At 42.3% G+C, this 26,944-nt stretch overlaps 1 protein-coding gene across 1 annotated transcript; it reads left to right on the top strand.

Annotated features, from left to right (window-relative positions):
• The first annotated feature begins 548 nt into the window (after window positions 1–548).
• LOC311007559 (uncharacterized protein) lies at window positions 549–25,174 on the top strand. The gene is made up of 10 exons (XM_084000796.1): window positions 549–1,447; window positions 2,702–2,878; window positions 5,376–5,823; window positions 8,701–8,708; window positions 8,826–9,463; window positions 19,450–19,559; window positions 19,647–19,772; window positions 20,376–20,482; window positions 20,725–20,906; window positions 22,294–25,174. Exons 1-10 carry the CDS (start codon window positions 568–570, stop codon window positions 22,456–22,458), a joined length of 2,841 nt encoding a protein of 946 aa, XP_083856922.1. The 5' UTR covers window positions 549–567; the 3' UTR covers window positions 22,459–25,174.
• Window positions 25,175–26,944: the final 1,770 nt, after the last annotated feature.

The raw sequence follows: 26,944 nt of genomic DNA, 5'->3' as shown, positions 1-26,944 counted from the left end.
TAACCTACCAAATGTCAGAGAACAGAGAAGACTGCGGTGGTGTGACTTCAGCAGCAAGACCATAATATAAAAGTGAAAGTGCAGCACATTGGAGAAGCTGGAATCAGCAAATATGTACTTTTAGTAGGCTATATAATCTTTGATTAATACATGATGCAAGTTAGTTCAGTTACTCTTGACTCATTAATCAGTCAAGGAAATGGTAATTTCTCTAAATCTTGTATGAAATGCATTGAAATCTTTCTTAATGCACTTTTTTTTTTGCTATCTTCTGACATTTTAAAGATAAAATGTTGATGTAGAATGTAATGAGCGAAGAAATCTAAAGTGAAAATGGTAGTTGCAGCCCTGTTTGTGCCACACTGTTGTCTTATATGGCTGTATCCTGCAGCATTATGATTCCCCATCACTGGAAATAACAGGTAAAAGTCAAACCACAAAACATCCCCTGACCAAAAGTATATAAAAGTGTGTGGTTAATGTGTTGTTTTTCCAGATGAGAGGCACGTTATTCAGGCTTTGCAGTGTTTGTGTGTCTCTTCAGGTTGTGTCATCACTCACTGCACTATGCTGGGCTGCTTGCTGCGAGGAGGCTGCAGTCCTCTGGTCTGCTTCTGGGCCCTGCTGCTGCCTCTGGTCTCCCCCCACCGCCTCAACCAACCTGGGAGCAGAAGCCACAGTGCGAGGGACCGGCCCAAGCTCCTGCTAGTGTCCTTCGATGGCTTCCGTTGGGACTACGTGGACCGGGTCCCCACGCCGAACTTCCGCAGCCTCATGGACGAGGGGGTGACAGTGGACCAGGTGCAGAACGCTTACATCACCAAAACCTTCCCCAACCACTATAGCTTGGTGACGGGTCTGTACGCCGAGACACACGGCATCGTGGCCAACGAGATGTACGACCCCACTCTGAACCGCTCCTTCTCCATGGAGACGGACAGTATTTATGATTCTCGGTGGTGGGAGGAGGCCGTGCCTCTCTGGGTGACCATCCAGAAAGATGGTGGACGGAGCGGGGCGGCTATGTGGCCCGGGTCTGATGTGAAGATCCATGGCGTGTTCCCCTCTCAGTACCTTCACTACAATGCCTCTGTCACCTTTGAAAGCAGAGTGGAGCGGATTGTTGAGTGGTTCGCTGCACCTAAAGAGGAAGCGGTGGATTTTGGAGTTCTGTACTGGGAGGAGCCCGATGAGAGCGGGCACAACCTGGGACCTCAGAGCTCCCTCATGGATGCAGTCATCGCAGACATCGATGAGAAGCTGGGATTCCTCATTAACGAGCTAAAGAAGGCCGGGCTGTACGAGCAGGTGAACCTGATCGTGACCAGTGACCACGGGATGACGCAGCTTTTCAGCGATAATATCATAGAGCTGGACCAGTACGTCAGCAGAGACCTGTACACCTGGGTGGATAAGAGTCCAGTGGTGGGAATACTACCTAAAGAAGGTATCTGTCATAACGGTCAACAGACTCACACTTGTGATGCTCTTTACTAGACTCAATGACCACCAGTGCTTTATACTAGGAATCACATTTCATTTCATTTATTTGGATCTCCATTAGCTTTGGCTAAGGCCATTGCTATTCATCCTGGAGTCCATACCCAACACAATTATCTTCCCACTGCAGTACACAATCACAGAAAACACATCACACAACAAAAACAGGAGGAGACACACACACACACACACACACACACACACACACACACACACACACACACACACACACACACACACACACACACACAAAAAAACAACAATTCACAACAATCTACGAAACAAAAACAACATTCACATATTACAGGACCTAATTCAAATGTAACAGTAGGCTACCTCCACAATGTACATGTAGCTTTTTAACATAATTCTTAAATAGTCAGGTGGTCAAGTATATATCAACATACGTTAGACATAATTCCATTATATTACATTTACAAAAACAGAATTTGGATCACACTAATTGATTGTACCAAGTAGCCTCAACTAAACATCGACAGACACCAAGAGCTGTTTGGCTAATACAATGCTCTTTCAGTAGTTCTTTGTTGTTTTCTTGAATATATACAGTATGTTCACCCATTCACATACATCTGAACAGTCCTTTTGCCTACATATCTATCAGTTATCTGTCACACACACATTCACATACTGATGATACATTGGGGGCAGTTTTAGGTTCAGTATCTCGCCCCAGGACATTTTGATCGAACCACCAACCACCACATGTTTATTGAATGACCCGCTCCACCTCCTGAGCCACAGCCATTCATTATATTATCAGTAAGTCATTAAATGAATCCATATTAAATTATCAGATTCTTTTTGATATCACACATTAAAACAAATAGTCACAATTTAGGAAATGCACTTATTTGCTGTGTGGTAGATGAAAAGACTGACACCACTCTCATGTCTGGAGTAGGAATATGAATATATGAGATGAACAGACAAATTTCATTACCAGTGACTCTAAAGCTCATTACCTAATGCATAATATTCCATTTGCATGATTCATAAAAAGAGGTGTAGAATGATGAATAAGTGGTTTTATGTTAAACAGTTACTTTAATGGGTATGTGATGCAATTTAAGAGGAATATATTCGCAATGTGGGATGTAAGAGGGACATTTTGCTTTTCTCCAACTTGGCTCTTCTAATTTAGCACCTGTGTGTGTGTGTATGTGTGTGTCTCCTCCAGGGAAGCTTGATGAGGTGTACAGCAAGCTGGTGGATGCAAACCCAAACATGGCGGTGTACAAGAAGGAAGACATCCCCATCCACCTCCATTATCAGCACAACGTCAGGATCATGCCCATCATCATTGAGGCCAAGGAGGGCTGGACCGTCCTGCAGAACCGCACCGGCTCCTTTATGTGTACGTTTTGAGACAATACTCTGGTTTGCAGCTTTACACATGAAACGTCTTTTGTTGTTGTTTCAAGCAGCAGCATCCATCTGCTCTATTATTAGCAGCACAGGAGTTTTTTTTTTCTTTCTTTCTTTCTTTCCAGTCAGTGAATCAGAGCCTGCTCATGTTGTAGCAGCTGTAATTAACACAGAGAGCCCAAATTTATTCTCCTTTAGAAACAGCAGAAATGTGCGTGTGGGTGTGGATGTTCTTCTTGCGCTGCCTACAAGAGTTATTTTTCTTAATCCGTTTCAAATCAAGCAGGTACGATGGAAGGCAGACTAGTATTTAATGCAGCCACAGATTACCCCTGCTCGTTTTACTGCCTAATTCTTCTTCTGGTTGAGGGATTGTTAATCAGTAGAATGACCTGGTGGCTGAAAGGAAACCCTGCTCACTCTCAGTATTCACTGACAGGGCCGTTGTATAGGGGAGAAAGGTGATTATAATTCTAGGGGCCCAGCGCCCAGTGGGGCCCACAAAAACCCCAGTAGTCTAATCTTTGTATGACTGAATTATTCTGCATAAGACCCTACTAATACTCATAGTAATGCTGCATTAGCATCAAAACAAAGTAGGCTAAATAAAAAATGATAATACATACCTAGTCTAAGAAAAAAAGTGGAAAAGTCAGGGGCCCACTTTGGTATTCTTTCAGGGGGCCCAGAATTCCTAGCAACGGCCCTGTTCACTGACGCCACGTTAGTGCAGCTAGATATGTCTTGTAGGATGCTGTGCTGCACATCAGAAGTTGTTTGTACTGTCCAGCTGTTTCAGCAGCTGGCCAAAAGAAACAGTGATTATTATTGTAGTGTGTTTGATCATGCTACACCACCCAAATACAAACTGTAGCCCCATTTCCACAGTCTGTTTACAATATCTGATACCTTTGCTCGATGCTTATGTTTTACCCACACTAGTACTGGCAAAGTGTTGTTGTGCAGAGCTTGTGATGACCCTTAGAGTTTGGTTGAATTGAACGGTGTGCATCTCTGAGCTGCCTCGTACAACATTTGCATTTTCAGTACTTTACATGTATTGAACCCAGGTTTGTTTACATCCATGTTTGGAGTGGGCCTCCTGCTAGATTTGTTTACTCATTACCTCCACCACTGATCTGCCAGAAACTACAGGCAGGACTATGCAAACATATGTCACCCATATTGTTACACATTACCATCCTATGTATACACGATTTATTATAATATATATGTGGTCCACATGAAAACACTCCTCCACAGTGTGTTACAGTGTTACATCTAGTCAAAGACTCCACAGGGTCCCTTTAAGGCCAGATGAGTCTGAGGTATAGGATGGTTTGTTAAAGGGATAGTTCAATATTTTGGCAAATTCTCCTGTTGCCATAATCCCTATAGTCATACTGTAGGGATAGGTTCATTTATCGGTGCATGTTGTTTTGAGATATGCGGGGCAGAGACGTGAGCTGCTCAGTGAACACAACGGCGGTGAATGTACAGTGAATGCACAATCCAACACTCTTATGGACAAGTTGTGACCTGCACATTCACCATGCTATTAAATAATAATGTAACATTACTTTACAGTTGTTTTCTAGGCAAATGCATAGCTATATTCCAGACACGACTGCTGGGCGGAGTGATTTCAAAAGCTTTATGTGTCGTAATGTTACATTATACATGATTATCTCATAGCGTGGTGAATGTGCAAGTCACAACTTGTCCATGAGAGCGTTTTGGAGTTGTTGGATTGTGTATATATAGATATTGTATATATGTTTTTTTATTTCACAAAAATTCAGCACAAAAGACAACAAAAATATCCATCAGTATCAGTGGCTGATAGACTGTACTTAAAAAAAAAAGCCAACATCCCTACCCTCCCCATATTTCAAGAAATTGTGTACTAGATGGGTTTGATAAGAGACAGGGGACCTGTACCATGCACCTCCATTGTGGTCGCTGAGCAGCTCCGCTGATCTCAAAACAACATGCACTGATAATTAAAGGTAATGAACATACCCCTGACTATTAGGGATTATGGCAATAGGCGAATTTGCCTTTAAAGCCACTGATGCTGCAGATTACCTGTACTGATTTAACTCGACAAACTAAAAGAATCCTGTCAGGTCTTCAGGAAGGTAAAAGCAGTGATAAATCTTAGGAGCAGCAGTTAGCCGGTCTAAGCTTTTTTTTTTATCAAAGATTTCTGTGCTTGTGTGTGTGTTTTGATTTCATTTTCAGCTCTGCCTGTGCGTTGTTGTGATTGATCTAGCAGTAAGCAGTCAGCGAGGCAAAGCAGTGACAGGAGTAAATCATGACACAGAGCAAGCAGAGCCAGATCCCATAAATCTGCAAACAAAATGTGCTGCCTGTGATTCATGGGATGTGGAAACTGGACAGCTATAGTTTAACAATGCAAGAATCATTAACATCATAGCATTGCAACTCCTTATGCGAATGTATTTCTTGTTTTTGCTCTCCAGTGGGAAACCACGGCTACGACAACACCTTGCGGAGCATGCAGCCAGTGTTCGTGGCCCGTGGGCCGGCCTTCCGTCAGAATTACGTGAAACCCTCCATGCGCTCCGTCGACCTGTACCCTCTCATGTGCCACATCCTGTCCATCCGCCCTCTGCCCAACAACGGCTCCCTCTCAAACGTCAGGGATCTGCTGTTCCCAGAGCCCACGCCCACACCCACCACACCCACCACGCCCACGGCCAGCAGCAGCCCTCCCAGGGTCAACGAGTACTCCTACGCGCCCGTCGTGGGCTCCTTCATCAGCGTGGTCATGGTGCTGGGCTTCCTGGTGTTCTACGTCAGACAAGTGACGCTCAAACAGCTTCCCTCGCTGAAACACAGAAGCAGGGAGATGTCACAGCCCTTACTGCAGGAGGACTTGCATCTGAAGCTGAAGGAACAGAACGGATGGCAGATATAAAAGAAGAGGAGGTATTCCTCCCCCAAGGTAGTTATGCTCTGTCCAGAAGCACGCCCTGCACGCCTCCCTCACGCCGCTGATGCACCATGCCATTGTGCAGCTCTTTTGTCAGGCGGAGCTCAAGAGAATCTAATCTGACCTGGTAATCACGTATAGAGGCGCATCTTGATCTGCTCATGTGTGAGGGAAGCATGCAGGCTTCGCTTCTGGTGCAGGCTTAAGATAATTATAGGGCGTCATAGTGGCTTTGCTTTGATTGTGAATTTTACCTAATATCATCTCATCATTCTCATTGTCACTTTTACAGAGTTAAAAAAAAAATCAGCGCTAAATGTAGAATTTTAACCTGTGATTCTTACAAGTATGAACCTTTGGTGGCTAAAACTGTGACTTGGATCATGTTCAGGTGTCAGTGTTTTCAAAAGAAGTGAGTTTGTCTGGAGGCTGGTGTGTTTGTAGCTGTGAGGAGCAGCCTCACTCTTGCCATTTGTAGAAAGGGTTGGAAGCAATAATTTTCTTTTTTCTTGATGGTGACAAGTGCGCACACTTTTAGACAATCTTTCCTTGATGACAATTAATGGTGTTGCACTCATTTGTGCGGAAAATTGTATGATTGCTAAAAAAAAATCAATGGCTTGAGAGAGAAGCTGAAATCCTGCCTATCTTTTTACACTGCATGCAGTGACTGTCAGTATTGTTGTTGTTTTTTTTTAAGTTACAGGAATAGTCAGTCTCAGCAGAACCCACTTCTTTTGAAGTGCGCTGACACCTTCTATTCAGGCAGTAGATTTGGTTTATTCAACGCTTTCAAATCTATGCAAAGCAGATTTGTATGTTGCGATGCTAAACAACGATCAAGGCCCTGTCAGATATTTTTTTCCCACCAATCGCTCTACTTGACATCTGAGCACTGAATTAGAAGTTACTTTACTATACAAAAAAACGCTGTGATTGAGCTGAAGTATTCAAACTCGACTACTCCGAGGAGACCCGCTGGGCTCAGTGTTACTTTTCTGAATGTTACTTGGAAACATACGTTCCACTAAAGACTCACTCAATGTGCCAGGCTTCTACTCATGTGTGTAGGTCAGTCCATGAGCCCGTCACGTCACCACCTTGCTCTTCAGTAGTCGGTTACCATTTGCCTTTTAACTTAACAGAGAACTTCTCTCTAAGGTGTGCAATCGTCCGTGTGTGAGTTGGTCTGTTTTTTTTTGTGTTGGGAAGGCATTTATCTGTGTAGATGGCTGTGAACTGCCCTCCTCTTCACACGTCGACCCGTCATAACCATGGCCATTTGTTGGTGAATTGTGAAGTGCAATTGCTATTGGTGAGTATTTCGTAGTAGGGAATTTAAGGGTTTTCGTTGTTGCTTGGTTGAGAAGACTACTTTGGCATGACTTGCGAGAACTGTTCCCCTGATTTGCACTACAGGACAGAAACGAAACAGAACGAAGGGGCAGTAGTTGGATGCTTTTTAGGTCATGTATAATTTGCACTTCCTGTTCGTAGTAGCTATTTGAAATAATGATGATAATAAATAAAAAAAAACGTTAGGTGCCTCTTGCCAAAAAAAAGCTTTTTAATTAGCTTAATCATAGAAAGTAGAAATCCAAATCTGTCAGTGAATGATTAGAATATTTTTTCAGCATCTTTCCGGAAAGAATTGGTTCCGTTTTCTTTGTCTGCTTTTAGATGCATTGACTAATACCTGTGCCCAAAAAATGACAGACATCACTGTGAGAATTTAGTTTTTACAAAATTTAAATTCATAAATTGAAAGCATTTATATGAAATTGTTAATTTTCTGAAAAGGATCTTGTTTTATGAAAAGTGAAAAGTGTTGTCTGGTAATTTTTCCCCTGACTTGTTGAAAGAGAGATGAAATATATCCAAGCTATATTTAAATAAATCCTTTGAAATTGTTAGAAAATAAGTAATTATTAGATCAGGTTTATCTCAGTTCAATATTACCTTGAATTTGAAAAAGAAAAATGTATTTAATATGATTTACAGATTAACTATCTTTGCCATGTTGATGCAATTAAAGAGTCTTCTGAAAATAAAGGGACTTATGTGAAACTGAATGTCTTGTATTGTTTTGGATTTTTTTTATGTGTACATGTTTGTGTATGAGGACAGGGCTTTTACACCTTGTGAATCAGCACCATTTAACCCTTCAGTTTCCTCTGCTTACAATAAAGAAACCAAATAATTCAAGAGAACAGATTCTAACAAAAAAAGTATCATCTTACTTTATGGCATAAATTAACATTACAATTTACAAGAACTGTATAAACATTATACAATCTGCACTTTGGACCCTGCAATTTATTTTGCTATTAATAATTAAAAGACAGCAAAGCAGGAAAAAAAAACCTAACATGAAGTGTCAATAGAATGAAAATAAAATATGTACTGTATGTGATGTCGATCAGAGGTGACCACTTAGTTGATTAATAAAAGAGATTCTAAACAGTTTAATTAATTAAAAAAAAAGACAAACTGACTATCCTCCTTTCAGCAAAAAGGAGAATTACAGGCCTCAGACCCTTTGAGAAGCTCCTTAACTGAACATTGAAGTTGGAACAAACCAGTTAATTTCTTACCTGTGTGTTCTTGTAACTTAAAATTTAGTTAATTATTTAGTTTTAGTTGATTTATTATAAAGCAAGAAAGCAAGACACCTGGACTTTAAAGTTGTGATGATATTAAACTTGGAAATCGATTGGGAGTGAGAAAAGCCAGACAAAATTTAACAAAATGACAACTGTTGTTGTAGCCTGTAAGCTTGAGCTGAAGTCTCCTCCCAAGCAAATGTCCTTGAAGGTCCTTTGTTTCTGCATTAATCTGTCATCAACTCGCAGGATCAAAGGTCTTTTATAAGTTATCGCAGGAATTTCCACAGGCGCTCAGTCAGCCAGTCAGTCAGTGAGGCAAGGCGGTGTGTGCCACCACGTTGACCACTCCAGCTCTTCTCCCCAGCTCTGAGAAAACAACAACAACACAAAGCCAGCAACCATGGAAAACATCTATGACACAATAGATGAGGGAAATGTGACGGAGGAGCGCCGGGAGAGGGCTGACAGTCCTGCCCGGACCGAGAGCCCGGCCCAGGCCGAGGCCTCGGCCGAGGCGACGGAGCAGCTGTACAGCCAGGTGCTGGTCCACGCCTCGGCGGGGGGAGAGAAAGAGCGCGACTCCCCGGACTACATGGAGATCAAGGAGGACAGACACAGTTGCTCGTCTTCTTCATCCAGCGACGATGACGAAGAGGAGGAGAAGGTGAAAGAAGTTGCAGAGCACAGTGCAGAGGTGGAGGTGGAGGCGGTGGTGGAGCCGGAGGCTGCAGCGGAGGTGGAGGTGGAGGTGGAGCAGCAGGTGAACGGAGAGGCGCACGGCGGATCCAGGCGCTCATCGGCCTCCTCAGCATCCTCCGTCTCCCACGGAGACCCGTGCGACGACCCGCCGATCCAGCCGAAGACTCTGCAGGAGGATAACGCCGAGGACACCGGGATGCTGGTGGCGGAGGAGTCCTACACCCTGACAACTCTGGAGAACCTGACCGTGGATGAGAGCAGCGCCGCCCCGGCTGACCCCGACCAGCCTGAGATCGCTCTGTTCACCAAGGTAAGACCCAGTCCCCGCTGAGCTGACCCGGGCCAGGCTCGGCTCGCCTCGGCCTCGATTCAGCATGAGGCAGCAGACACAGTAACTGTTCTCACTGGGGTTAAACTTGTTGAAATCAGAATAAAATACAGAAAAAGCTCCTTGAAACATTTCTGATTTGCTCTGAAACTTTCACATTCTTTATTTTTTTCTAATATTTTCTAGCACAGCTGTCATCTGGTGTTGATAGAACATTTAGATTTTGAAAAGCCTCTGCATGTGGAGACAGAGCAAAACACGTTTTATTGATTAATTGATTATGATTACAGCCAGTAGCCTAATTATTATTACAGGTTTATGAGTGACTAACATGACAATAAAACAGGCTCACATCCTTAACTCCTGTGGATATAAACTCTCTATTTCCGCTGTAGAACAGTGTTGTGTTATCTGGTAGCCAGTATAACAGCATTTGGCATGGCACATCATAACATTTGCCTTTTATGTCATCATGATAGAGGCCTTAATTATACTGTAATAGTCTATAATGAAATGATCTGGAGTCCGGCCATCACTGAATAAAAGACACAAATCTGAGTAAAATTAACTTGTTATTTAAATGTGCACTATCAGGAAAAATTCTGGATTCATGTCGTTGGCCATATACTGTAAACAATATGAACACATACAAAAATTAAAACCTGAACATAAGCCAGAACAGTGACATTGTTGAAATAATAAAGAAAATACTTTTAAGGGATCTAAATACTCTATTGAAAACTGTAAACTCAGCTAATTTCAGGTGCCATTTCAGCCGACAAGGTGTCTGTATATTTTAATAATGAACTTGTATGTTCTAATAAACAGAGGTATATTCAGAAATATCAACAAAACAATTGATTTTAATTATGAATGTCAAAGACGCAGCCGTTTCTGTATCAGAGCCACTGGCAGTGACTTTAATCTGGCAGCCCTCATGTAATAATTAACTGGTTTTCTGCAGGGCCATAGAAACCAGGGGTGAACTCCACGGCTGAGTAAATCTGACTGTGTGTTTTGCTGCGTCTCTGATAGAGCCGGTCTGTGAGGTGTACTATCAGCACACTCAGGGGTCACTTTGCTGATTGGGCAACACAGATTGAGAGTAACTGAGCCGAACTCAAGGAGCTCTGTTTTAGCTCAGCATAGTCCTTGTAATAAGGAATGACAGTAGTAAGTTTATGCTAAATTTTGAAATTGCCTTGTCAGGCCATGATTACCTGAAATGGGTGGATGCAATCAACACAGATGAGTTGCAAACAAACAGAAATAATTACTACAGTCTGGCCCAGATGATGATGATGAGGAGGATGATGATGATGATGTCTTTTTTTATACAATAGTGACAGGGACTGGGGTGAAGTCCAGAAACAGTAATTATCCTTTGGCTTTGCCAAATTCAAAAATTATTCGTTTCTCAGAGGATATATTTCATGAACATTGCATTATCATAAAAACAACATATTGAATTTCCATTGTTTTGACTTTTGCCGATGGAAAATTCCCAGTAAAATCAATTTCATCAAGTCATACAGGGGCTTTCTCTTTCTATATAGACTGTTATATGTCTGTCATTGCAGCAGATTTTTACACATTCCTTTGACATTGAAGACAACAGAGTTCACAACAACAGAGCACAGGAGAGCTCAGCACATTAGTACAACAGTAAAAGGACACATTTGACACATGGGGCAGATACGCTATCTTGATGTTGTTATGTCACAGTTATGATAAACATGAACCATAGTTCACCAGAGAGGTGACAACATATTCAGCCCCTACTCTGCATACCACGTTGTCCTCTACTCTATCTGGTCCTCTTATCTGAGAGAATCCAGGCCGTGGGCAGCTTTTCCAACAGTCTAATCTTTAGCAGTTGCCATAAACCACATGCTCTGTACTATAAAGTAGGGAGGAGACTTGGAAGATCATCCATCTGTGCTGGAAGTTTACGTGACTCCGCCCTTGCTCTCATTGATTAAGCAGTTACAGAACAGACACAGAATCATTTTTAATCTTATATCAGATGATAACAAACTGTTTAAGATAACACTATGACCACTGTGCGAGATGCTCAAGTAGCCTAATCGCTGTCACAGATAAGATGGCCACATAATAATCTACATAATATCACTGATGGTTCATTTATTCACAATTTAAGACAGAAGACAGTGTGGACAAGAACTGTTGGGCTGTCACATTTGGGAAGTGTTTGGCGTTACGATAGGAGAGTTCAAACACCACTGGCTCCGGAAAGATGTCTGTTACTGTTTGATGTTTGGGTGAATGATTAGCCCAACAAGTGAGTGATTTGAGCTTCCTTTTGTCTCAAGAGGACAAAAACTAACTCTAAACCATAATTTTATGCTGTTTTTTTATGAGCAGCAAGGATTTGGAAATCTCTACAGGGACACTTCACACATCTGGGGGCAGCATGACCCCGACAGGTAGAGAAGGTCATCTTCTTATCAGAAGATTGATGGTTTAAAACCAGGGCTCTCCCACATGTCCAAGTGTCCTTGAGCAAGGTATTGAAGCCCAAATTACCTCTGATGGTTCAATCAGTGTATCAGTGTGCCATGTATGTGAATGTAAAGACTAGAAAAGAAGTACAGTCCATATGCCATTTAGATTAGAGTATTATTTGCTGCTGCTGAGAGTCAATTAAGAAAATTGATGCCACTGTTGGATTGGTGGATTGTTAACATAAGGTTATAGTCTGTCATGGGTTAGTATAAAGACAGGAGATCCATTCAAAACCTGATTTTTTTTTTTAAAGGAGAAAAAAAGCCTGTTTGTGATCTAGGACAGTGGTTCCCAACCTAGGGGGCGGGACCCCCCAAGGGGGGCGCCAAAGATCCAGGGGGGGTCGCGAAGCCCTCTTGATTTTAAGGGGTTTAATAATTTTAATGTAATTAAAATGTTAAATAAATGAGTAGGCTAAGCATTTAATTCATATATGTGACAAAATCAACTAAATTCAAGGGCCACATTAAACATGTATTAGTGTATTTAAATAGATAAACAAATAATAACATAACATATATCTGAATATCAACAGTTTTAAAACATTAAATACGTAATATACAGCAGGGCAATATCAGGCACAATGAATTTGGAAAACAGCATGGAGCAATGAGAAAAAACCTGTGTAAAATTACAACATATTCCTCAGAACTTGTACTTTTAAAAACACAATTATGTTTTTAAAAGTACAAGTTCTGAAGAAATATGTTGTAATCATACGCAGGTTATCCTGATTGTTTGTTCCATGCTGTTATTAAATTACTCAAATATAATAAAGTATTTCATGTAAAAGAAGTTATGATGTTCCTTATCTTGTTTTATTTTTCATCGGGGGGGGGGGGGGTTAACCAAAGTTTTCAATGGTAAAAATATGGGTCCCTTAAGAAAAAGGTTGGGAACCACTGATCTAGGAGACTGATAGCACTGTCATACTTGAACGATAAATAGCTAGCATGCTGTTAGCTTCATGGTTCAAAAGTCTGCTGTCCGACCACTCTAGTGCTCACACGTTGGCTAATTTGTTCGATTGGTCTAAAAAAATCAAGTTTCAATTCAACATTTTATGACGTAACAGGAGGTTTGTGTTACAGTGGATGGATGGGTGTGTGTGGTATTGATGCAAAGCTAGCTATCTCCTGTCAGTCTATAGTTCACACAGATTAGAGTGCATACCTCCATAATCCTCCAGTCAGCGCCACTGACCAAAGGCACTGGCTCATAATCTGGAGTTGGTCCCCGGGCGCTGCACCGTGGCTGCCCACTGCTCCTCAGGGATGGGTTAAATGCAGAGAAAGAATTTCACTGTACTAGCTGTATATGTGACAAATAAAGTAGGCTACCTTTACCAACACATTGAGGCATTCCTTAATGTTTAAATGGAATAGGTTTTTCATTTATAAGTGGGCTACCAGAAGGATAAAATAAGCAGAGATGTAGGTTAGCTTATCCTTTGTTTTTGAAACAATTTCACGAAACAGTTTGACAAAATTTCATTTTATTTAAAGCAGATATCAGCTTCACGGCCGTTTCGGCTAATGCTGCGTTCAAGGCAGGCTTTTGAAACCGTAAGTTACAGCTTCAAGTCACAACTACGACTTGGTAGCGTTCCAGGTAACCCGTAGCTCGTGTTTTTACCATCCTGTTGTCTGTGAAAGTTCCCTATAACGGCCACTCGTAACTTCCGACCCGTGAACTCGTACCAGATCGAACTGGTATGACTTCACAGGAAGGAAAAACACAAAGTACGAGTTTCTTTGAACGCACCATGAGTTAGCAGCCCCCGCCCTTGTCAGGCATCAATTGGTCCTCGTGCTACGTCACCACATTCACGCGCATCCCTTGGCTGCACACACAGCCCTTCATGCCGTTCTCTCTCCTCATTGGATAACACTTGTATCCCACAAGGAAAATTTTCTCCTCGGGTTACAGCAGAGCAGAGTGACGGAGAGACTCGTGTTTAGGCTGAAATACTTCATGTAAGTGATTGCTGATGGAAAATAGGACTATTTAGGACTTATATTAACAAAAACATTCCACTGATATCTGCTTTAAGTTTGTCGTTTTGTTTCTTGACATTTTACCCTAAGTCAGCCAGTCACCAGCTGCTGGCTCTAGCTGTAGGCTATATACAGATATGAGAGCTGTATTGACCTTCTAAGCCTGGCCAGAAACAAACAGAGCTTATAAAATGTCAATCTATAATGTGAAATGAATTCAAATGTGCCCTCTCTGCAGTGCATCTGTAATCTCAATATCACAAGGAAATGCAATTATGTATCCACATTCAGGCTCATTATGGCATGTTGTCTTCACCAGAGCATGCTGCCAAGCCTGTTGAGACTGATTAATTCCTGTACAATGAAACTCCTACTCATCCGAAAAACCTAAAATAACACTGAGAATCTACTGAACGTTCTCCCTCATGAACACAGATAATGAACTCTTCCTCCCACAGTGGCCCAGTAACCGGTTTGTGCTGCATGTCGGTCTGTCTGCCAGGAGAGGGGGCTGCTCTATAAATAGATACAGTTGAAAAAAATTAGCTCTTGCCCCATCTTTTTTTTTTTTCGTGCTTTCATCTAACTTTCCTCACTGACAGATGATGAGATTTCTTTTTTTTGTTGGACACAGATGTGGGCAGCCAAAGAGTCAGTCATTTTGTTCTCTGTGTGCTTATAAGGGTTTTTGTGGTCAGACCTGCTTTTATTTTTGTTGCCCTACATAGGCCCTCTCTATAGATGAATGCCAATTCCTGCCTTAAAACTAAAGCCAAGCATCAATTATTCAAAGAGGAGTCTTCTCTAGGTCTCCTGCGGGTGATCAAATATAACCTGCGCTATCCTGTTGTACGTGTGAATGCACATAAAATATGAACGATGCTGCTCACACGTTCGTATAAAGATGGAAAAACCAACAGGTGACACAAATTTTACCCCACTTTTTGGGCAATATCATGGGATGTGGTGATATATTTGGACAGTTTGTCATGTGTCTGAAAAGGTTTCTTGGTAACACTTTATTTGACACCTATCCCTATAACACATTATAACCATACTTATAATGAGTTATAATGCAGTTATAGCACTGCATTACTATAGCTATTAAACACTTGTTAATGATCATAATGCTTTATAACAATAATCATAACACACTATAAAGCATTTTATCATGACTTCTAAGACTTTATGTGTTATAAATAAAATAAAACACTTTAAAAAAAAATTGTTAGTAACTCTCTGACAATGCCCACATCGATTATGCATTATAAATATAGTTGTAATGTGTTATAATTGGCTTATAAATGTGTATAACTATCATTATAAACACTCATAAATGATCATAAGGCTTTATAGAGCATTATACCTCTATTATAATACTTGACCTTATAAGCCATTATAAAATGCTCTATGATGTGTTATGCTTATTATTATAAAGCCTTATGATAATGGCATCAAATAAAGTGTTACCGGTTTCTTCAATCTGATCTGACAAAAAGTAACAAATAGATGCCGTGTAATTATAAAAAATGAAAGTGTGAGGTGAGGCAGGTTGGGAAAAAGGGACAGTTGAGGGAGCAAGTAGTGGTAGTGAGTGTGTTTCAGGGGAGTGTGGTGGTTGCAGCGGTGGGAAGAGAGAGATGGGGCTCCACCCCCTGGTATAGACTGACACCTGTTTTCCCTTCTGTGTCAGTGAGAGCTTGCTCTGCTCTCCATCTGTGTCTAAATCAGAGCACAGGGCTCTCTACCTGCCACCTGGACCGGCTCTCTCAGCCTCACCTGCAGGACCAAAACAAGGGAGGAAAAAGCTTCACAGGAGAAGAAAAGTGGTGGAAATCTTAGAAAACTAGAAGAAACTGAACCAAGACAGCTTCCTTAGGTGTGAGGAGTCACAAGAGAGGAGCACTCAGAGAGGATATCTGTGTTTTTTTTCTGTCTTCTCTGGAGGATGTAGACCTCCAAGAATAAGCAAAGGACTGTGGATAAAAAAAAAAAAACTAAAAATACTAAAGAAAGAAGGTGACAGCCAGACTTAGGCATCATGTCCACAAACGGTCAAGACAGAGATCCTGATATTGAACTGTTTGTCAAGGTAAGACAGAGACAGAACCACGATTGCAGTTTATTTTATGTTTTTATATAGGAGCAGTTCATGAGGAGAAGTTTCTCTGTGGCATCACTGTGTGCTGTGGAAAGCTTGTGTAACTTAATAGTACAGGTAGAGTTACAGCGGCACTGGCACACTGCGCTCCATGTTGACCCAGGGTTGTTGTGACAGCGATACCGAAGCTGCTTGTTGCTGGTGGGAAGCTCTGCACTGCTGTGGTACCACTAACCCCACTGAAACCTTTCTTTTTTACAAGAAGCATTATGTAACAGATGGTGGAGTTTTTACACTTGATTTGGCATTGCACTGTGGAAATCCTCCTGGCGTTGTGTTTGCACAGGAATTCACTGATCAATAGATTATCACCTGAAATCGAGCCAGCATGATTAAAGAGTCGGTTTGAAGCACATTCAGCACATACAGCGCTGTTGTTTTTGTTCTTCATAACTGGATGAACCCGAGGCCCCCTGAGAAACGTTCGAGGCAGATGAATATACCTGAGGCAGGTGAAGTGGAAGCAGGTGGAAGAACCAATGCGGTGCCTGGATGCACTGACCCAATTAGCTGGTGTGAAGGCTCCTTTCAGCCCAGTCCACCTCCTAGGAAACCAGTCAGCTGGGTGACTAAAAGTTCACAACACGCTCTGTTTAGATCACCCTTTAGCTTCGCTGTCACTCTCTCGTTAGATGTTTTTCTTAATAAAAGCAAACTCATTATCAGTGTAAACCGTATAAGTAAGTACAGAGCAGGACTTTGACAGGCTGCTGATATTTGGTTTCCGCTGCAGCTGCAACCCTGAAATGACTGTTTTCCTCGTGCTGCCATCTGAGATGTGACCTAGATGGACAGAGAATTACCCTGCATAGCTGCACACCCCGTGATGCACAACATTTAAACATGCACAGTGCAATCTGTTCAGCCCGTCGTGACACAAATGTACGTGTTGGGATGTTATAGCATTCTGTTGATTGCACAGGTGATTCTTAGCTTTTTAAAAATTTTAGCTCTGTTTAAGGAGAGAGCATCTTTGTAGAAAAGCAGCATCTGCCCCCATGATGAACCTAAGACGTAATCCTCCTTCGATAGCAGGTCTTCACCATTTATAGTCAGTAATTCACTTGACATATCAGGGTCGAATGAAAAACACTAAGCTGCCTGCAGGACTGACATGGATGTGGAGTTTGGATCCAGTAGGTGTTTATCAGACAGTGGGGCACCAATGAAAAAAGTGACTGGCTGCATCACAGGAAGTGTAGGATGCTGCATTTTTGAACATTGAGGAGGAAAAATCTATAATAATATAGATATCAGCTCAATTCTATCCATATTTCTTTTAGTATCTTGCGATTTCCAACTTAATGGAAGCATTATTCAAACTAATCTTTATGTGTTTCATCTATGCACTTGACATTTCAGCGACAGTATTTATCAAGGTTGCTGGAAAGCACCAATTTTAAGAAAGCATTGGTCAAATTTGAAGAGGTAATGGCCGAACATTACAGTATTAATAAATCACAAGCGAGGAAAATGGGATATCAACACATTTACTCTAATTAAAATGTGACAAACGCTGCTTTTAGTTTAGCACACATGCAAATGTGTGTGATGGATGGTGTGAGGTAACATTGCCTCCAGTGGACCCGGTGGCTCCACACACTCACAGCGCCCAGTTGTGTGTGACAGCTTTTGTCCCCCATGTTCTAGATGTTGATTGGCTATTATCAGCGACTGTGTATTGTGTTACGGACCGTGCTGCTGAGCCCAGCCATAACAATACACAGACCGAAGCATCACATGCAGCATGACAGCACTGAGAGCATCAATGGCTGGCGCGCATACAGTTGGCTCAGCTACTTTTAGACTGACAGTTCTGTTTTCTGGTGTTTGCTGGGAGCTGCGTCCTGAATGGCAAAATGTTTTTCACTTCAGTGTCTTTTATTGTGAGTCTTAAGTCCCTGCTTTAATGATAGGAACATAAAGGAATTAAATGCATTTAATGAAGCTCCCCTACTGGCTTCACAAGTTGTTCTAAGAAAGTTTAATTTCAAAAGCATTAATGCATTAATTTGGGAAAATAAATCTGTGCTCATCTGGCTGACCTCCAGGTCAGTGCTCTTATTTTGTGTTGTGAATGCAGGTCGACAGCTCTGACCTGCACTCTGCGCCCCAGAGGCCAGTGAACCAGCTGATAGAGTCACTATCTATAATTTAGCTGGGCCAGAGGATCAGGTGTCACTGCTGGTGCTCTGCTGTGTGTCCATACATCAGGACACACGATATCACTGTGTGTAGACTGTATGATTGAGAGGAAGTGTCAGAGGTTCAAGCCTCCTTTCACATTTTATGTGCAATTTAACAGATGATAAACTACAAAACCATCTGGCTGTTTGGCAAAAACTCACACTGTTTCAGATACTTGTGTATTTTCATTTCATGATAGTAGCCTATTACTAGTATTTATATATTGATTTTTTCTCATATTCATTTCACAGTTTTAATGAGATTTTACATACATGGCAGAAGTATTGTAATAGTTCATATTAATAATAGCAATAATAATGATAACAAACACATTTTATTTATAGGTGCCAACCAAAGCCCTCAAAGACACATTATAACACAATAAATAAATAAAATACACTTAAAGAAAGAATGAAAATCTTTCCATAGATAAATAATTATATGATTTTTTTTTTTTTTTAATAGTGCTGGACTCAAACAGAATAGGCAAGTCTGTAGATGTTTAATGCGTTATCTTGTCAGTGACATTTTGCAATACAGAACCTTTACTTGTAGTAGAGTATTTTTTAAATATTGCATTATTACTACTTAGCTTTTTAGTGAGGTTTTGTGAAGTGAGAGTTTGTGTGAATGCAGTCCTTATCTCTGTAACAGTGTTGTAAGGGTGATGTATTTATGTGTTTATATTCATACAGCCTCTTGACAGCCTCACTAGTCAAATAGATAACAGTAAGCAGTCATCATAACAGTCACCTAATGCAAACATGGGTGTAATTGTTTGCAGCAAATGTTTTAACCTTGTGAGCAAAGTGACAGAGCGCATTAAGAGGCAATAACAGAAAATGAAAATGAAAATTTCTGTAGAATTAAAATACTTGTGTTCATTTGTCAGTTTTATGTTCAGTTTAAATACGACCACGTCAGAGTCTGGTTATTTCTCATACGGTAGTTGTTTGCTTTGTAGGATTGGATTACATACTGTGAACTATCCACCCACTGTACTGTATGTGCGTGTTTGCATGTAAACACCACATTTCCACTATGCGCCATCTTTCATCCTCCTGACTTGTTTTCCGTCACGCTGTGTGTGTGTGCAGGCGGGCAGCGATGGAGAGAGCATCGGAAACTGTCCCTTCTCTCAGCGCCTCTTCATGATCCTGTGGCTCAAAGGCGTCGTGTTCAACGTCACCACCGTCGACCTCAAGAGGTTAGGAAAAGGAGATGGTGAATCCCAACATGACAACACACTCTTGACCTCCCCTTGATGACATTTCTTTCATTGTGTCCTCTGTAGGAAGCCGGCGGATCTGCACAACCTGGCCCCGGGGACACACCCTCCTTTCCTGACCTTCGACGGAGAGGTCAAGACCGATATCAACAAGATCGAGGAGTTCCTCGAGGAAATGCTCAGCCCTCCCAAGTAATTCCACTGGACAGTTTTACAACACAGTTTAGTGTATCAGATTATGTTACATGCTGCTTTGAGTTGATTTATTTCCATTTAGCAACACCGTTGAAAGGACAGGAAACACTTGAGCCTAGTAAAAGACGACTACAGGTGATGAGGAATGATGTTAACTGATATAACTGTTTGTTGTTTATGGCCGTTGTAAATCTTTGGCGAGCGAGTGTGTGTGTGTGTCAGGGAGATTTGACCATTCAGTTCTTGAAAATAAAAAACTTTACTATCTACAAATCCAAATATACAGCATTTGTGTAATTTCAGGTAGGTTTATTGTGTTTAGTTGCCATTAGAAAAAAGAGGGAGTCAGAATGTGTGAGTAGTTGCAGAGTACAGCGTCAGATTAACTAAATCCTTCTTTTATTGCCTGTAAAGTTTTTTTTTTTTTTACATTATAAATGGACCTTAGTGTGAGAAAACTAAAGGGGCGGGCGGCCAACTGGTTTTGAGTGTGTAACATGTTTTCAGTCTGAACTGAGCTCCAGTCCAGGTGTTAATGTTATCCAGATGCCTCGGTCTGACTGCGTCTCCTGCCTCTGTCCACCACGTCTCTCTGCTCAGGTATCCCAAACTGGCCGCCAAGCAGAGAGAGTCCAACACAGCTGGAAATGACATCTTCGCCAAGTTCTCAGCCTACATCAAGAACACCAAACCGGAGGCCAATGACGGTGGGCTGCTCATTCTCTGCCATTTACACTCAGACACACACAGACAACATGGTGAAAAAAAAAAAAAAAAAAAAAATATATATATATATACATGACCGCCGCCATTACTTTATTCCTCCACTAGGTTGTAGCAGAGTCCACTCTTTGTAAGTGGTACTGTTTGCTATTTTCTGCCACCTAGTGAGATTATCACCACACTGGTCACGTCACTGTCTGTGTATCTGTGTGACTTGTGTGTTTAGTTTTGGAGAAGGGTTTGAGCAAGGCCATCAAGAAGCTGGACGACTACCTGAACAGCCCCTTGCCCGATGAGATCGACGCCGACAGCATGGAGGAGGAGAAGGGCTCCAACCGCTGCTTCCTGGACGGGAACGAGCTCACTCTCGCCGACTGCAACCTGCTGCCCAAACTGCACATAGTAAAGGTAAAGAGGAAAGGTGTCTAAGGGGAAATACAGGTAATTAGTTAATAGGAAAAAGATGAACATGAACCTAACCCGAATCCCCTAACCTCCTGACCCATCCAGATTACCAAAACACAGGACTTACTAAATACCCACAAAATTTAATCACATAATCACAAAAAAACTGTAATTCATAATAAAACTGTTGTTGTTAAAAAGAGCCATCTAAACACTAACATAAAAGCAGACTGAGACTGAAAAAACACACAAAAAAACAGAACACAATTGACATCCTGATCACTACATGATGGCTGTGCATGCATCGCGTTCCTACATTTATTTGGTCATCATCATCATTTTCTAACTGAGCCAAATGCCAACAATATGGTTGTAATTTAAGATCCAGTTCCATTATAAACTGCATCAGCAGAAACCAGCGCCACCAAGAGAAATGATTCTCTGTCTGGTCATACAGGACAGACACTGAAGAGGCAGGGATACTGAGCCCTGCATGGACAACAGTTCCCACATACAGTAATGCACCGCACACTGCCTGTGAAATACCTTTTAATCATGTGGACTCATTTCATTAGTGCTTGAATTGGAATTGCACCATTGTTAGCATTTGAGCAATGTTAGCAGCGTGGGCTGTGTGGATTGTCTCATCCTTTTGGTCCAGACTGAAATATCTCAACGACTACATGAATTGTCATGAAATCTGGTGCAAACATTTATTGTCCTCAAGTGATAGAACTGCAGCATCTCTGTGGATCCTTTAACTTTACATCTCACACTGGAAAAGGAAGGAGAACATTTCAAGTTGTCCAATTTATTACAAATCTAATGAGGTTCCTATTATTCTCAACCCTAACTATTCTCAATGGTACAGTTTGCAAATATTAGCATGCTAACACACACAACTGAGATAGTGGGGCCTACATGGCAAACATTACTGGAATAAAGGGAAGAAAGAATAAACATCAGAATGTTGCATTGCCATGTTAGCTGACTTTTTAGTCAGCTTTTAGCTTAAATTATTGATTCTGCATTTTTATTTTATTTGTTTAATCATTTTAATTAATTTGAGTGAGTGTACCAGTTCACAGCATTTTTCTTTTTCTCTTCATTTCTCTGAAAGAAAAAAAAATCACCATGCTGTTGCCAGTGTTCACTAACACAGCACAGCAAACAGCCAGGAGCTTGTATAAAGTCATTTATTCTCACATTTGTTAAGTGGAAAAGCAGCAAACGGTTCCAGCTGAGTGAAAAGCAGGAAACAAATGGAGTGAACTGAACATCTTCATATAAGACTGACTGCGTCAGGACACCCAAGTCTGGATTGTAAATGTCTGACACTATAAATCACATTGATGTTGAAGTTACAGCTTTGCCTCCTCTCCTGCTGCAGGTTGTTGCGAAGAAGTACCGTAACTACGACATCCCCTCAGATATGACGGGTGTGTGGCGGTATCTGAAGAACGCCTACACACGCGACGAGTTCACCAACACCTGTGCTGCTGACTCTGAGATCGAGACCGCCTACAAAGACGTGGCGAGGAGACTGGCCAAGTAAACTCTCCCAACACAAGCTGGAGCAAAAGTAAAAACTAGCAGTACAACACTAAAAAAACCCCACCAACAACCAAACTTCCAAATTTCATGTGACTGATCTTTAAAGTCTTCTTTGGTGACATTTTTCTAAAAACCTGCATTTTTTTTTGTCTGTGGTAGCAAACAGGTGAGAAGTTGCAGATGTTTAACACTGCTTCACAGCTCCAGATGTGATGGATGTCAGAGATTCAGGACTCAGTGTGTATGGTATTGTAATTACTGAAACAGACACGAACGGAGCAGAAGTGGAGCAAAATCGAAATCGAGCACGATGTGTTTGAGTCGACCAGATTCAAACTTAGCCGCTGTGAGACTTCTGTCCGAATCCTTTTTTCGCTCAAACCCGATTGTGTCTGTGTCTGTCTGTGTTCATTTCTCATAACACAAAGCTCTCTTTCATACGTACTCCACCGGCCCACACCGCCAAACACTTTACTAGCTGCTGATGTCAGGGTTGTTCACTTTATTTATTCCTAAGCCTACAGAAGTCAAGTCTGACTCCAGTGTTTATTATCAAGCTCTGGTTCCTATGGGGGAGGGGGGACGGGACGCCTCCATTCATCTGTGATTGATGCTCTTAATTGTTTTTGCTGAATATAACTGTTGCAATCTGCAGATTCCTTCTGATGGTCACTCATTCCTGTAGCTGTTGCTGTAGCTGTTTTGTTTTCTAACCTTTAAAACAAAATTCACTCCCGCTTCTGATGGGTTGATTTGAAGAAGGGTTGATTTGAAAAAAAAAAAAGAGATTATATGAGAGAAGAACAAATAATAGCTGATGATGAGCTTGGTTCTGAATTGTTTGCATGCATGAATGTGATCTGTTTTAAATCTGAGAATAGAGCCTCTATTTAAGACCCTTGACCACGTGCCTTTGTCTGGAGGTATCACAAGTCCATGCCAATGTCACTGATGGACTCATTCAGAAAAATGTATCGCAGCCAGAGCTGAGACATTTGTTTTGCCTCTAGCTGTTAGTGTTCAGTCCAGATATTGATTTTGTCTTGAGTTACAGATGATATTATGAATGGGGAGAGTATTTATTTACCAGACCCAATCAGGCCTGATTAGCTTGAGCCATTAGTGCCGCGATGAAAAGCGTCTTCCAGGCCAGGTCTACGATGGTCAGGAGCTCTGCCCTCCAGCTCTTCATCAAAGAGACATTTCCTCCGCTCTGAGGAGTCTGTCAACCTCCAACAGCCTAAAAGTTCAAGTTCAAAAGTTTCATTGTCCGCACAGAGGAGGATGGAAATTAGTCTTGGGGCTTATCGTCTTTGGCTCGGTGTCAGGCTGCAACTATAGCGAGACTTCCTTGAAGAACCATAAGGCTCTTGTGTGGTTTGGACAAACATATGATATGAAATTGGAGCATGATGACTGAGAGGCTTGCTCGTTGCAAAGCTCTACAAATAAAATAATATTTTCACAGATCTGCTTCTGCCTTTTCTTTTCTTTTCCAGCTTGGTGATCAATCAACACCGATACTTATAGGTTGTCATGGAGCAGGGAGGGCGAGTGGTCTGAGTCGGTGATAGCAAAGGTGCTGCTGAAGCCTGGATCCTGAAGCCCTGAAAAAAAGGGGGTTAAGTGTGTCTGACTGAGATGATCAAATCCAGTGGTGCAGGTCTGCTTCTCCATCCATAACCAAGAGAGAAAGAGAGAGAGAGAAGGAGAGAGAAGGAGAGAGAGAGAGTGATGACCGTTGACAGGCTTAAATAGAGGCTTCCATGCCAGGGATCAAACGCCATCCCTCTTCTCCACTCTCTCATTAAGACGGAAAACCCGAGCACCGCCATCCGATCTGTCTCCATTTTTCCTCAAAGGAGTCTAACTTGAAAGATCTGCGCCTGTCGGATTTACAATGGTGGGCGAGTGGTGTTTACTGAGACTCAGCCTTGCCAGAAACAACAGTCAAAGAAAATAAATGGAGCCTGCCTAGTGTTTCCACAGGAGTAAGGAAATATGGAGCGAGACTTGTGCCTTGCTGTTTGGTAATTAGTACCTAAACATCCCTGTCCTTGGATCCCATCGCTCACATCCAACATTTCTGCAGGCTGGATAATATACAGTGGAGCATTAACGTCAAACACGTCTGGTCATGGGGCCTGGCACGCCACATTAATCTGTTATTACACTCCCAGTGGATCCACCAGTCGCTGGCCTTGGCTCGGCCACCGTAGCTCGGGGAGTTGGTATAGGCTGACGGGGACTCACACACAGAGCACTTTTATAGCCAGGTTTACTAAACCTTTTCAGCTCGGGCATAAATTGTGTAAATTGAGTCTTGCTTTGAGACCCGAGCTGATTAAAACAAACTGGTGTGTTTGACGTGTGAGGACCTACCAGAAACAGACCTGTGATCCAATTAAGAGCCAGACCCCATAGTTTGAAGAAATACTGCCATGTAGACCTCAATGCCCCCTCAATGCAAGAACAAGTCAGATTTAGCTGCTGCTCACCGTAGATAGAATATTGTTCCCTGGAGACGGACACATAATGTTTCAGGTTTGCTTTTCTCTGCTGCTGTTCCTGTGTTTTAGCAGAGACCATGTCGCTCAGCAGCAGCAGCAGCAGCTGTGCAGAAGGCTCCACTTGTTGTGTTGTTTCACACTGTCACCTCACATTTTTCACTATGATCACACACACATGTGACAGATCTTCCCATCTGTCTCTTTGAAAAATAAATGGTGTTTATAAAGGCTACATTTACTGCCATAGCTTTATATTTTCATTTATAAAACGGGCGCTATTACATTTTTCTTGCATCATACAAAAATTGAGCAGAAATCCAACTCTCTCCAGCCTCTGAAATCCTCCCTTCTCCCTAACTGCTGTGGATCCTGCAGCTGGATAAAGACTGACATGTGACATCAACGTCAACTCATCCACAGGCTGAGAGCTGAGGTCCAACAGGCCCGAGAAGGAGGAGGAGGAAGCGTCTAATCACGGCCCAGGAGCCATGTCATAACAGGAGATCAGGTTTAAGAGCAGGAGACAGAGGCGCGGGACGAGTCCTCGTCTCTTCCACTCGGAGACAGAGAGCATCTCAGAGAGTATCAGGTTCTGAGCAGGTCCCCCGGCCCTCCTCCGCTCGCCTGCCCTTGGAGGTTTGAGTGACTTGTGGTGAGGCCTGATGGGGATTATTGATCTGCCTGGCGCGCGCCTGCGGTTTCGGCGTAAGACTGACGACCTCACCAGAGAGAGTTCTTGGCACAGGCCGTCCCCAGTCTCCATCAGTGGAGGGTGTGTGTGTATGTGTGTGTGTGTGTGTGTGTGCAGAGGCTGGGACAGGCCTGTCGTGGCCTGAACTCAGCAGCTCGGAGCCAGGTGATCAAGACGTTTCTCTGTGTATTTAAATAATCAGGCCCAAATTTAGGGCGAAGATAACAATAAACATATCTGATTGGCTTTTTGGAGAGGAGTCGTTGAAATGAGTAACCATGTCTGCAGACAGCACAACCCGCGGGTATTTATGCTCTTGGTTAGATTTACTGGTTAGGGTTTCAGTTCCAGTTGTGAACCACATGAAATAATCCATGGTCACTGGAGAAGGATGTGGACACTGTGCTAATTATGTGAGATGATGATGTCAGGTATTGATACCTACTAGTGAGCCAGAACTTTTCTCTCTATCCCGTGTTCCAATGTATATAACCGCACTGTGACCACACTCGCTATACGACCACACTCGCATCCACATGTCGGACATGTCTGGATCCTCAGCAGCCCTCACACATCCGCACTGTCAGCCGGGCCCTCACTTTATCATTCATAGTTGTAAATCATCGCTTCGCCTGCAGGAAACACGCAGCATTTTATTTTCCAGTCATAAACCATAAAACCTGCCTCTAACACGAGTTATGATCCTTGGAGACAGAGAGGATGAATGTCTAAAGCAGAACCAGACATGATGGCGGGCATCCTTCATCCCCCCTTTTTCTCTTTGCCTGGCATCCACCACACAGCCACGGTCGTGTGGTGGATTTTCCAAACAGCCCCCAACGTGATCTAAATGTCACCAGGGTTGTATGTCATTCACCAGTGAACTGGATCCATGCGACTGCTCCGAATTACCAGTCCATTAGCTCTCAATTAACACTCGCCTGATAAAGTTTTAACAACCTTTCATCTGACAGGAAGAACACATAGAGTTCCTTCATGCTTGGTTTCAGGCGAAGATGGGGCCCATGCCCAAATTTTTGAAATTTTATTGCCTGGCTGAAACCTATGGAAAAGGCCTGTTTTGCATGAATATTTGGCAGCGAGCTGCGGTTTATCCTGTCTTATGTTCTGTACACTCAGTCGTGCTGCAACAGTTTGCCATTTTTGACAGTTGAGATGGTGTATAATTTTAAACACTGACATGAAGCGAAGGCCTTGGACAAAGAGGCCTTTTGTTTGTGTGTTTGGTCGCTGTCCATGGTCCTGACACTTGAATTTTCACAGTA

The sequence above is a fragment of the Trachurus trachurus genome (genome assembly GCF_905171665.1).
Source record: "Trachurus trachurus genome assembly, chromosome: 24".
In the NCBI taxonomy this organism is placed as follows: Eukaryota; Metazoa; Chordata; class Actinopteri; order Carangiformes; family Carangidae; genus Trachurus; species Trachurus trachurus.
This window is presented reverse-complemented; position numbering and strand designations above follow the sequence as displayed.

Coding starts and splice junctions, on each gene's coding strand:
- LOC311007559 (XM_084000796.1), top strand. CDS start 568: ATGCTGGGCTGCTTGCTGCGAGGAGGCTGCAGTCCTCTGGTCTGCTTC. Junction 1,448..2,701: donor GGGAATACTACCTAAAGAAG/GTATCTGTCATA, acceptor TGTCTCCTCCAG/GGAAGCTTGATGAGGTGTAC. Junction 20,907..22,293: donor CCAAACTGCACATAGTAAAG/GTAAAGAGGAAA, acceptor CTCCTGCTGCAG/GTTGTTGCGAAGAAGTACCG.